At 35.2% G+C, this 14,238-nt stretch overlaps 1 protein-coding gene across 1 annotated transcript in view; it reads left to right on the top strand.

Moving 5' to 3' along the window:
* The window catches only part of PGGT1B (protein geranylgeranyltransferase type I subunit beta), a 60,223-nt gene that overhangs the window by 7,524 nt on the left and 38,461 nt on the right, over positions 1–14,238 (top strand). Inside the window, exons 2-3 of the mRNA XM_059916904.1 lie at positions 101–219; positions 11,570–11,637. Of these exons, the coding sequence (XP_059772887.1) occupies positions 101–219; positions 11,570–11,637 (187 nt within the window). The remainder of the gene's footprint in view (positions 1–100; positions 220–11,569; positions 11,638–14,238) is intronic.

Here is a 14,238-nt window from a genome sequence, read left to right as displayed (position 1 = left end):
TAAATTATTGTAAAGTTGGAATGAGTTTATTATTTTCCTGAACCAGAAAGACTTCATTGGTTTGATAGTTAAGATGGAATTTTATATTTTTTTCATTTAGGTTGACTATTGCATTTTTTGCACTCTCCGGGCTGGATATGTTGGACTCCTTAGATGTGGTGAACAAGGATGATATAATCGAGTGGATTTACTCCCTGCAGGTCCTTCCCACAGAAGACAGTGAGTGAGTTTTTAGCATTTTGTTTTTAGTGTGACTAGTTGTACCTGGCATAACATGTGTTGCACTTGGACATCTTAGTATTTGTTCCTAAACTATTAACATATTTTATTCATCTGTGTTTTCCTCGTAAAACTCCTTTCTGTTCAAACACAGTGCTGACCAAGTCCAGTCATTAATCTCTAGAGAGAACAATTTAGCGATGTCTAAGGTTGGATGGAGATTCACAGTTGTACACCATGCTGTGTTGCGTATTTCCACGCTCACGACTGCTTGTTGACTACTTGTATTCCATATTTATGTTTGATTAGTTCTGTAGCATTCACTCTATTTTTATTTTTCATTCCCAACCATTCTTTTTGTCTCTTCAGTGAAAAACTCTTTGCTGTCAGAAAGTTTCATTCCAGTCTCTTGGCCATTTTCCCTCTAATGTTCCATTAGTATTTCTTTAATGGTTTCTTAGAGCTCTTATTTATACTTCAGTCATTTTTATGCTTCTTCAGACTTTATACATTTTGATCAATTAAATAAATTCTCAAAATTCATAAATTATTGATCAACTAAATACACACAAGTTTTATAAACTCTGTTGTTCACTCCATTAAGTGTAAGATACCTAATATCTATTTAACTTATAAATGTTGGAAATTCTAACATTGAATTGAATTAGAGCAAGCAGATAAACTCACAGAAAATCATGCAATTTTTGTCTGTGGTCACTACTTACCTTTCATTTAAGAGTCAGCATTTATAAATTAACTGTGTGGTTCATTGGTTGGAGTAATCATGTATAAATCTCAGGTGAACTTTGGGGAAATAATAAGCTAAAGCTTTATTTAGAAATAAAGTGCTTTGATCTATTAGCAGATGCTGTTGGACATGGTTTGTGGCTTTCTACTTTAGTGTTCTTGAAGTTTGTAGTATTTTTTAATACATAATTTAAAAAATCTGTGCCTGTTGATGAATTCTTGTTAAAAAATGATTAAGCATTTTTAAATCTATCAGAATTTTATTACATAAATATCTAATCACTTTTCACCAACTACATGAAGCAGCATATATGATATATTGGTGAGTAGTTATAGATTCTAACATGTTGGTGAGCAGGATTTATTGAATGTTTTGCTAAGAGTACTCTGCTAAACCTGTGGAGAAGGGCTGTGATAAATTATAAGATATGGTTCTCATTCCCTGGGAGCTTCTGGCTGAGGTGAGGTCACAGTTCTAGTGACCTACAATATGGGAATAATTTGTGTTTTCCTTTTTTAATCAGGATTTTTTTTTCACTAGTTTAAGTGAAAGTCTGGAATTTTTTAAAAAGTTAGATATTAGACAGATGTAAGGTAGCTTTGTTATAGATTATGTATAATTTTTGTTTGTTTACTAAAAATACATGTCCTAATCAAATTATACATTGTATTTTCTTAAATATATTTCACTGATACAGATACGAAATTATACACTGTGGTACATAGGAAAGCTATTGTATAAGTTTTTGTTAAAATATATATTATTTAAAAAAATTATTTATGATATTCATTTCCTTGGAATAAAATAGCTATTGTCTCTCTAGAAATGTAAGGACCATAGCATTTTAGTGAGAGACTCATGCTGTAGGTTACAATTACCAGAACACTAGTCACTTATTCACTATGCTTCCTACTTTCTGTTTTTTCTTACATTTTTATCTACCTTTAAGGACTGTTTGCCGGCTCCAGCTAATTAACATCCATATTCTTTTTGAAGCCTTCTTACTTTTCTCATTATTTGATCTTTTGTTGTGAGAACTTTGCTGTTATCTGGACTTTCATATTATCCCTAATAATTGTGTTTGCTACATACTCACTAGAACGGCCAAAATGGAAAATAACAAATGTTGATGAGAATGTTGCACAACTGTAACTACTATTTTACAACTGCTATTTAGCAATATTTACTACAACTGAACATATGTACAGTCTATGAACCAGCAGTTCTACTCCCTAGTAGGTATCCAACAGAAATGAAAAAATGTATTCACCAAAAGATATGTACTAGAATGTTGATAGCAGTATTTTTCACAGGACTCCAGAGTAGGAATATACAAACTACCCATCATTGGTATAATAGATAAATGATATATTACAATTCACACAATGGAATAGTATACAGTAATGGGAAAGAACAATTTAGACCTACATGCAGAAATGTGGATGAATGTCACAAACATGTTTTGAGATAAAGAAGTATATAGTGTATTATTCTATTAATACAAAGTGAAAATGTAGGTAAAACGAATCTGAGCTTTTGGGGAGTGACAAGAAGGAAGTAGGATGGGGCTTCTAGGCTGCTGGTCATGTGCTTTTTCTTGAGCTGAGTGCTAGTTATACAGGTGAGTTTACTTTGCAGAAGTACCTTAAGCTGTTTATTATACTTTGATGAAAGTTAAAAATTTTTTTGAATTAGGGTGTACTCACCATCTCTTAAGATCCATCAGAATTCTCTTTCCCATTGTACTTTCAACTACATGGACTTCATTGGATTGAAGCCCATTGCTAATTTTTTAATTTTTTTAGTCATTGTTGCTTAACTGTTGCTTAAAATATTTTTGCTTACATCTGAATTGTAAACTTCTGGAGGGCAGTGAATGCGTCAGTCTTACATTTCTTTTCCCTTTTGGTGCCTAGAGCATTGTTGTGTTATCAACAGTTGTTGGACTGCTAAATTACCTACACCTTTTCCTACTTTTCTTCTTTTCTGTATTTTCACGTTTAGCCTAGAGCGTCCTCTGGCTCCTCAAATATTTTCTCATTCATAAGGCATTTGCAGACTGAATAGAACATGCTTTCTGTAACTCTTAGCTCTGTATTTGTCCTACTTTGTGATATCACATAAAATCTTAGGGAATTTAAAAAGCTTAAAAGTGTTAAACAAAACCCAGAGACCATAAAGGAAAAATATGGTAGATTTGACTAAATAAATATTTTTAAATGTTATGTAGGGAAAGATAAAGTTGGATAACTGACGGACTTGGAGGAAATTGTGCCAATATATATACCAGACAAAATATTAATATCCAAACTATAAGGAATTGTTAAAGATAAAAAAAAATGACACATTGCCATTTAGAAAATGACAGAATTTATGAATAGGTAGTTCGCAAAAGAAGTACAGATAGTCATTAAATACATGAAAAGAGGATTAATCGATACTAGAAATTAGGGAGATGCAATAGAAACAAGGATGTTAACATTATTTTTTATGTAACAAATCAATTTAGCAAAAAGTTTTTAAAAGTTGATAAGAATGTGAGGAAAGGAGCACTTTAATATTCTTTTTTGTTTGTTTGTTTGTTTTTTAACATCTTTATTGGAGTATAATTGCTTTACAATGGTGTGTTAGTTTCTGCTTTATAACAAAGTGAATCAGTTCTTTTGGTGGAAGTAAAAATTATTGCAGCCTTTGGAAGAGCATTTTAGCAGTGTAACTTTTTATCCTCACATATTCTCGTGTGTGTTGTAGTTAGTTAAATAATGGCCCCCAAAATATATGCCCATCCAGAACCTCAGAATATGACCATATTTGGAATAAGGTATAATTAAGGTAAGGATCTCAAGATCAGTGTCCTTCCAAGAGAAAGGAGAGGGAGATTTGAGACACAGAGGGGAAGGCCATATGAAGACAGATGCAGAGATTAGAGCGATGGGTCCACATGGTAAGGAACATCAGGACTCCCCACAGCCACCAGAAACTAAGAGGGGGCATAAAATGGATTTTCCCTTAGAGCCTCCAGAAGGAACCAACCCTGCTAACAACTTGATTTTGGACTTCTGGGCTCCAGAACTATGAGAGAATAAATTTCTGTTGTTTAAAGCCACCAGATTTATGGTAAGTTGTTACTAACCTCAGGAAACTAATACATGTGCACAAAAATCTGTATAGAAGAATGTTTTGGCATTGTTTGTTACGGTAACAAATTAGAAACAAAATAAATATCCACCAAAAGTGAAACAGTTAAATAAACTATGGTCCAGTAAAGAGTACAGCCCAGTAGTAAAGTGACTGAGGTAGATCTATATATGTACCGACATGAAACTGTTCATCAAATATAGTTAAATGATAAATGCCAACGTGTACAGGGGTGTTTTGTTTTGCTGATCTATTAACATCAATGTATAGGAAAAACTCTGAAAGCGTGCATAGACAGTCTTTGTGGAGGGGGAAGTAGATGAAAACAGAGGTATGGGATGGCAGGATAAGGTACTTTAGTTTTATTCTATATATCTGCATTGTTTGAATGCTTAACAATAAATATGTTTCTGTATTAAAATTCAACATAAAAAACTTTAGCTTAACCGCTCTTCAAAACACAACAAAAATAAACAAAAACTAAACCCATTTATATGATTATACACAAATATCCATATTTTGCTAATGGCAGAAGCAATGCTGTACATTATTTAATATTTTGTAATTTTCAAAGACATCATCAAATTTGTTCTTCCCCTAATCTGCCTTCCCCAGAAGTGGAGAAAAAAATGAGAGGCAGAGTGATTAAGAGACCTGCCCGAGGCCACACACAGATGGAAAGTAATAGAGTCAGACTGAAATCCCTGGCTTCTGACTCCAGGTCCCAGTGCTGCTTTACTGGTGAAGTATATAGGTCCCTAGTGGAGACTATCATGAATGGAACTTAAGTACATTGTGAATATTTAATCACAATTAACCCTGGCCTTCCACTTAATTCCAGGGTTGTAAAGACCCTGTGGTATCCTAGTAATAAGTGTGTGGTCAGACCATTGGAGAGTTGGGGCCCTTCTCATCAATATCGGGAAGTATTTAGGAAACACAAGGGATCAGGCTGGGAATTTTGTGTTACCCTCTCTGATCAGGGACACAACCAGAGAATTTTGGAACTAGAACCAAACAAGGAATATTATAGTCCATCATTTTACAAATGAGGATATTATCATATAGCTAGTTAATGCTAGGGGCAAAATTAGAGTACAGTTTTCCGTTTCTAATTTTCAGTTTTTCTAATACTAGTCCCATGAATAGGTTCTCTGTTTATCATGTATGTTTTTCTGTAAGATATGGATTTTTTTCATGAGAACTCTGAGGCTGTCTTATGGTGATAAAGGAAAATAAATTTGGTATCTCTTCCGTAACAGAGCTCATAAAACATTAGAATTAAGTGTTTGGAATTGTAGATAAGGTGGTTTAATATTAAAAGGTAAACTGTTTAATGATTTTAGTTTTTTAGTAGACTTAACAGTCAGCTTGTGCCTTTTTTTTTTTTTAACAACATGCTGAAAATGTAAGTATAGTTTCATGTGGCTAAATTGAGCATGTTGCAGATTTTAGAAATTACAGAGCACCTGTTTGGGAAGCATTGTAGATCAAGAACTTTTTGCAAAGATAGTCTCACAGTGGTTGGTTGGTTGATGTCCCCAGTTGCCCCTAGTCACATGTCTGGTACGCTATACTACAGGTCTTTTCACAGTCCACCTGCAATTCCAAATAATCAGTTTACCATTTGGTTGGATGAAACACTATTAAATTTCTAATCTCTATGAGAGAAAATCTCCCACCTGCCTTCTGTTTAATTGCCCTGTTCTAAAACTAATCTGTGAAATTTAGAAAATAGATTAAAAAAAAACACTTTTAAAATTATATAATATTTTATGTACCTTGTCTGGGTCTCTCTTGACATCCTGAAACAGTTGTGTAAGGTGTGTCCTTTTACTAGGAAACCTTGTGTTTCTTGAGACCTGTGAGGAATTACTTCTATAGCCATAAAATATAAACGTCCATTTTAACATTAAAAAATCACCACATTCCTCACTTGAATTCTCTTTGCTTAGTGCAAAAACCTAACATTCAAAATGAGAATTAGAAAGTTAAGAACATGACCAAAACAAGTTTTGAACTATATTTAAGCAGCATGACCACCATTAGTAATGTGATATTTTAGCCCAAGAGTTGTCCTTTATTAGAAACACCTAAATATAATTTTTTAATGTATTTTTATTTTATCATTCACAATAAAATTTTCTCCTAAAAGAGGGGAAACGCATTTTCTTATGAAAAGCAAAATAACTCTGCTGATTAAAATAAATCTTTTTAAACTCATTAAAGTTTTACATTCTACGGGTTTATAATCATTTTCTTTGCTTTTTAGAGAATATCTAAATGCATTGTCTTTGTGATGCTTGACATATAATTGGTGTTTATATGAGCTTAGTAGTAAAATCCTAGGTTGTAAATGAGATATGACCCAGTCATCAAGCAGGAGTCAGCCTTGTAGCTTAATAATTGTCTTTCATGTGCAAGCATGCAGATAAAAGGATTGTTTTCCTTATGGTTGATAGCTAAACATGTTATATTCTCTAATAACACATCCCTCTACGTGCTCACACATAAATGCACATATATGTATTATATCCATCTGCATATGCCCATTTTTGCTATTTTCCTTTTCTTTCCATCGACCCAGTTTCATTTTTTAAAGTAATCTGGGTTTTTTTGATACATAGCTATCTAGACTGCGTCCATAAAACAAGGAAACTAGTTTGACTTTATGGATGCATTCACCAAATCAGTGGTTCTCAATTCTGACTGTGTATCAGACAGGGATTATTTTTCTTTCTTATATATGATTGTTCAGGCCGTACTGTGAGAGTTTTGATGTGGGCTGAGGTTAGGACCCAAGAGCATCTATATTTTTTCAAACTGTACTTGATTCTGTTGGTCAGCCAGATCACACTTTGTTCGCTTCGTTACTACTGAATAGGAACACGAGATGGTGCTATCTAAAAACCTCCAAAGAGGTTTAAACTGTATCCTGAATATGCATGCAGTTGTAAATTTGGAATAAATTGCATGTTTATACTTTGATAGTTATCATGAACAGGTAAGCTTACTAGAATTATAAAAGAACGCACAATAGCAGACAAATCTTGACAGGAACCAGAAAGAATGGCCTAATGAATTTTTTAAGATGATGATATGTACTCCATTTTGAAAATGGAAGAAAAGGTATTTTTATTTTAAAGAAACTTTCCTTGATAAATTGTAACAGAAGCTGTTAATTTCCTCCTATTTCACTTTTGATAACATCTAATTAGCTGATGTTAAATGGTTACTATTTATTGAGCCTTAGTCACTGTGCTGAACACCATCTAAACATGCCCTTGAACCTTTAGAAGAACCCTGCTAAATATTGATTGTAGTGTATTACTGTTCCTAGTTCAAAAATGGAGGGAACCAGCTCAGAGAGGTTGTTACTTGCCTATAGAACACAGTGCTAGCAAGAATAGGATATTGAGTTTGATTCCAAGTGTCCATGCCACAGCTCCTAACCTTATGTGGTATTTTTGAGCATCAATATTTCTGCTACTTTTCAGAAAAGTTCATAATTTAAGTAACATAAAAACATAGAAATGAGCAAATAGAAATGCCATTCATTTATTTCTAAGGAAATAATTTCATTGAGAAACAGATATTTATTAAGCCCCTACTATATGTCAGCCTCTGTAAGGCTGACAGAGGCTAACTGAGTTACTTAGTTAACCTAACTAACTTAGTGGGGGCTCCAGAAAGGCTTCCTAAGGGAAGTATAAACTCAGACCTGAAACATGGAATCAGAGCTTTCTTCCATCAAAAGTAGAAATAGGATTTTATTTTCATAGAAAACTATCAGCAAATCAGTAGCTTGAAAGGATAATTTTTAAAAAGGCAGTCTGAAGGAAATAAAACTGATTGCAATAATTTAAGTCATAATAGGAAAACATTTTAGGCATCAGATCAAATATAGGGCCTAGGAAAATATACCTTTTGACACTACCCCTCACCCAATTAAAGGTGGATTAAAACAAGTGACGCTAAAAGGATAAAGGCACCCATGGCTTGGTAAGGAAGGGATAATTTAATTTTAGATTTTAAAAGTACAGTGTTAACATCCAATTTGGAGTATGGAAGGAGTATTAGGCAGAATTCTAAAGATGTTGCCCCCTCTCCCACCAAAATTCCTGTTCCCTGGTTATTTAATCAAACACTGAGTTCTACAGATTTTGCAGGTGAAGTTAAGGTTACTAATTAGCTGACCTTAAAATGTGGAGATTGTCAATGAGTGTTATACGTACAGGCACAGTATAATCACATAAACCCTTAGTAGAGAAGAAGGCAGAAGAGTCAGTCAGAGAAATGCAGATGAAAGAGGGCAAAAGAGAGATGCTGCAGAAGGGGCCGCCAGAGAGAGTCTAAGCATGAGACGGATTTGAGCACCATTGCTGATTCTGAGATACAGGGGCCCAGATGCAAGAAATAGCAAGAGTGCCCTTTAGGAGCTAAGGGGGTTCCCCAGCTGACAGCTAGCAAAGGAATGGAGACCTTAGTCTTAAAACTGTAAGGAACTTGATTCTGCCAAATAACTTGAATGAACTTGGAGGCAGATTGTTCCCCAGAGTCTCTAATAAGGAATGTAGCCCTACCAACACTTTGATTTTTAGCCTGGCAAGACCTGCCTTGGACTTCTGACCTTATAGAACTGTGAGATGATAAATGGGTGTTGTTTTAAGTCGCTAAGTTTGTGGTAATTTGTGATGACAACAATGACTAATAAAGAGAACAAAATTCACCTTTATTCATATCCTCCCACACAGTATTATTTTATTTATTCTCTTCCAGGCTTTGATGATAAGCCCACTTCGCCTAATTATAAACATAATACACATATATTTTTGTATCCTGCTTTTTCTCTCTTTTTTTTTTAATTAATTAATTTATTTATTTTTGGCTGTGTTGGGTCTTCGTTTCTGTGCAAGGGCTTTCTCCAGTTGCAGCGAGCGGGGACCACTCTTCATCGTGGTGCGCGGGCCTCTCACTGTCGCAGCCTCTCTTGTTGCGGAGCACAGGCTCCAGACGCACAGACTGAGCAGTTGTGGCTCACGGGCCCAGTTGCTCCGCGGCATGTGGGATCCTCCCAGACCAGGGCTCGAACCCGTGTCCCCTGCATTAGCAGGCGGATTCTCAACCACTGCGCCACCAGGGAAGCCCCCCCTGCTTTTTCTCTTAACTTGAGCATATATATTTCTCCATGTTACTATGTAGTTTTCCCTAATCATTACTTTTAATAGCAGTATTATGTTCCTTTGAGTATAGTATGTTATATTTAACCTGTTGGATTTTTGTGTCACTTCAAAATTTTTACCATCATAATACTATAGTGAGTGTTTCTGTGCATATGACCATCTCATATTTGAAGTTACTGAAGTGGATTTTCAGGTGCATCATTACCAGTCAGAAGGTATGAGCCTTTTTATAACTCATTATATATTGGCAAGTCTTAAATGGCTTACCAATTTAAAATTCTTAAGCAAAGATAAGAGAACCATGTTCATCAAAATCGTTATCACCATTAGATAGCATTCTTTTTTAAATAATTTTTTTCGTTAATGGGGGAAGATGCTTGGTGGAGAGTTTTAAGTTTAGGGATAGTTTCCTAAATTACTCAAAGAATTAATGTATAAGCTACTATTCTAAGTATTTCAGGGGGTATAAAGCTGAATAGTTTATAGTACCTGAAAACCAGTTATTATGATTAGTCATGTACCAGTCATAAGAGATATGAAGCTAGTTCCTCACCTTGGAACCTGTTTTTAAGTCAACTTGATTTTTTTATTAGCAATGCATGTACAGTCTGTTGGTACTACATTCCTACCTTCTGTTTTTATCATGCTGATTTTATAATAGTTCTCAAAACCATAATTATTTTCTTATTGTGGGTATGACCATTTTTTTCATTTATATTTTTTAATTTCTGTTTTTTCCAGCTTTCTGGAGATATTATTGACATATATATAAATTTAAGGTGTACAGCATGATTATTTGATACACGTATATACTGTGAAATGATTACCACAATAAGGTTAGTTAACACCTCCATTCCCTTCACATAATTGCCTTTTTGTGTGTGTGGTGATAAAATTTAAGGTCTACTGTTTAAGGTCTTAACTTCCAAGTATACAATACTGTATTGTTAACTATAACCACCATGCTGTACATAACATTAAATCCCCAGAACTTATTCATCTTATAGTTAAAAGTTTGTACCCTTTGGCCAACATCTCCACTGCTAGCCCTGACAACTACTATTCTACTCTCTATTTCTATGAGTTCAGCTTTTTTAGATTACACATGTAAGTAAGAACATACACTATATGTCTTTCTCTGTCTGGTTTATTTCACTTAGCATAATGCCCTCAAGGCTCATCCATGTTGTAAAAGGCAGGATTTCCATCTTTTTGATGGCTGAATAATATTCCCATGTGTGTGTGTCTGTTTGTGTCTGTGTATGTGTAACATATATGACATCTTATCTGTATATAGCTCACATTTTCTCTACCCGTTCATCCATCGTTGGATACTTAGGTTGTTTCCACATCTTGGCTGTTGTGAATCATGCTGCGATGAACGTGGGAGTACAGATATCTCTTTGAGATAATGATGTCATTTTGGGGGGGATATATATACCCAGAAGTGAAATTGCTGGATCATGGTGGTTCTATTTTTAATATTTTGAGGAACCTCCATACTGTTTTCCATAGTGACTGCAACGATTTACAGTCCCAGCAGTAGTCACAAGAGTTCCCTTTTCATGGATGTAGATATTTTCTTTGTTAAGTTCCCAGTTATATTCCATTGACATCTTGAAAAATGAAAAATTTTAGGTAAGAAAAATATCAGTGTGAGTAAACATACTTTGAATAACTAGAGACTAAGTGCTAACTTACAGTGTTCTTTTGTACTTCAAAGCAAAGTATTGGACTTAGAATGAAGGTCTGTCTAATACTAAAATACAAAGTACATATATTTTCTGTGACTGTAGAGCAGTTTATACCTTTACCTTGCTCCCCTATAAAGAATCCGTGAGATAAGTAAAAAGGCACTGGATGGGACATTAGGTGTCTAGATCCTTTTATGTTGCTAACCAGCTATTACCTTGAACATGTCACTTAACATCTGGGCTTCTGCTTTCTGTTCTGTAGCATGAGGGATTGAATATGTTGATCACATGAAAATGGTCATTTAGGAAAAGTATGAAAGCATTTTGTACTCAGTGAGTTAGGCTTAAATTAAAGGTACCTGGTAGGAGGTCATTGTTTTGGTTTGGACTGGTTTGGAAATTAAATGAAGAAATTCCCATAAAGCTCCTAGAGCAGACATTCAGTGTTGGCTAGCATGAAAATGGAGACAGTGACAAAACTTTGGTACTAAAATACTCTGTTTCGGAGAGACTGTATAACTGAACTGCTTTAGAATCTGTACAAAAATAAGGTACACTTTAAATAAGTACATATTTTTATTTTCCAGGATCAAATCTAAATCGCTGTGGTTTCCGAGGCTCTTCATACCTGGGTCTTCCATTCAATCCATCAAAGGTTAGTTCTCTTTGCATTAGGAGGAAGGAGGAGAGGGAGCGGAGAGATTTTAGTAAGAAAGAAAACTAAGAAAGTAACAGAAAGAACCAGGCCTCCAAGTTTCAGTGTAGCTAAATACTGTCTAATAAACTGTGTGTTATGAACTGGAACTTTTTAAGGGAAAGCTATACCCACCTTACTTCCTGGAAGAATGCACAGTATATAAATGAATAGAAATTCCTGTTGTTAAAAAATTATGTCTTTCTTACTGTCGTTGTGTGTGTGTGTGTGTGTGTGTGTGTGTGTGTAAAAATTATTGGTGATTTATTGGAGAAAATGTAAATAAAGCACTCAAGAACATGATACTTGTTCTCTAAGAAACCAATGAACCATGTGTTATAGAAGGACTTTATATTTGGTTCACATTTCTTAGGAATGAAAGAGAAAGCTCTTGCTAAGCAGTGATTGGAGACCCAAGTAGTGATGAATTATGATGACCTTCCTGACGGTAGGCAGACTGTCTTCAGGGTTATAGGAAGAGGCTTTGGTACCAGCACATGCAGGTATAGAAAGCAGTGAATCCTAACATACGAGAAGCTTTTTTCCTTCTTCAAAGAAGCAGACCCCAAACAAACTTTTGTAGGTGTTTCATCTGTGTATAAAATATTTTTCTGCAATAGAAGGCAGAGAAGAACTTCATCATTTTGTGGAAAGAGACCTCACAAAATAGAAACTTTTTCCTTGATGGGGGTCAGTCTGCTTATATAACGGTTACAAGCCAATATCTGGCTACACTGAGTACATCAAGATTTATATCCCTTTCCAAGCTGAAGGTAAATGACACGTTGCCAATTTTTCCACACTCTGCTTCAAAATTTTGGAATAAATAGCAGTGATTTTGGAAAGGTGACATGATTTGATAGAGGCACTACTTCAACTATCTTCCTCTGCCTTAAGCTGTAGACCAGAATGCCTGTGTCAAAGTCATATGACTTGCTAAGGTGTCTCCAATCATGTATGCCAATTGCTTTTAACAGAGAATCTAGAAACTAAGGATCCATAAAAATTGTCCTTTTTCCCCATACATATAATACTTTCCAACTTAAGCCAGTCCTGAATAGAGGTAGCTCTCCATTTAGTCATAATGGACAGGATATCTAAAAGTCATGACACTGATAATAATGACCATTATACAGCACCATACACTATACAGATGTATACTTAACACTTGTTGGGGTAAAACAGTTCTTTGATAACATTACTTTTAAGAGACAGCCCCCTTACTCCCCTTACCCCCTCCCAAGGCATTTTCGAAACAACAAGGATAAAATGTAAGAAGAAACCATTTTTTGCCTTTGATTCACAGTGTCTCCTGAAACCCATTTTGGGCCCTTAATTCATTGAGACCCTGGCATTTTCTGGGGAAGCTAGGTCCCACTCCATTCTGTGTTGCATTAATCTGAATCTTGAGTGGTAGAGGGAGCTAGAGACTCTAGGTGGAATCATATAGGGCCACAAGGAGTTGTCACTTAGGGTGGTGGCTGAGAATCCAGGAGACAGATGAAGCCAAGAGAATCTGAGGAGGCACATATGATTTTCCAATACAGTATATAAATAGTATCATTGCTTTTTCTTCTGAAACCACCTATGGGCCATTCACTTACCTGAAAAATGTCCAGGACCTTTAGTGGCCATAGAACACTTTTTGAGAAACACTAATGGATCTTCTCAACCCCCTTTTCTCACTGTTTTCCTTCAACAAATCCCATATTCTCTATTAAATTATGTACTGTCCTTAACACATACTACATAGCCTGGAATCTGCCTTCTCTGCTTTCCTTTTACTTTTTCTTCTACCTGTAAAGCCTCCTCTTCATCTGTACCTAACCAAGCTCCTCTTCTGCTGCAGAAAAAAATCCTTTATCCATGTATTATTGTATCTCCATCATGACACATACAGTATTCTACTTTGTACTGTACTTAATTCAAGTAGCCCTCTTCTCCCTTCAAGGTTAAGGTCCACATTTGATTTCTGTTCGGATTCCCCACAGTGCTTTTAACATAGCAGATATTTAGTTTGAGTACCAAAAAATGAAATGTTACAGGATTTCTAAGAAGGTGATTATAAATGTGGAATAGGATATCCAGGAGTATTAAAGCTTGAGTTCTAAGGAGGAGCTCAGAATGAAAGAAATACCACAGTGAAAATTTGCTTGTCATATTTGTGAGACCATATTAAGGAATTGTATATGTAAGGCTGGATAGGTGGGGTGAGTTCAGATTATAGAGGATATTGAACACCTTTGCAAACTTATTCTGTGAAGAACTACAGAAGGTCAGTGAGCAGCAAAGTATTCTGATTAAGTCACTAGTGGTTTCAAGACCCTTGAGTCGTGACTCCAAAGAAGTAGTGGCCCTTTTGATATTTGCCTTGCACTTGCATCATCAGTAAGATAACTAGCATCTGTATAGACAGTAATTTTATTTAATCCTCACAGTAACCCTGTGAAATAGGTACTAATATCTCCATTTTCCAGAATGAGAAAATGCAGCAGTGAGTAGTGGAGCCAGGATTTGATGCCTCACAGTAGTGTAGAAGTTAACATTTATTGTAGAAAGCAG

This window comes from Balaenoptera ricei, chromosome 3 (genome assembly GCF_028023285.1).
Source record: "Balaenoptera ricei isolate mBalRic1 chromosome 3, mBalRic1.hap2, whole genome shotgun sequence".
In the NCBI taxonomy this organism is placed as follows: Eukaryota; Metazoa; Chordata; class Mammalia; order Artiodactyla; family Balaenopteridae; genus Balaenoptera; species Balaenoptera ricei.
Note: the sequence above shows the minus strand (reverse complement) of the source record. Positions and strands in the feature narration are given on the sequence as shown.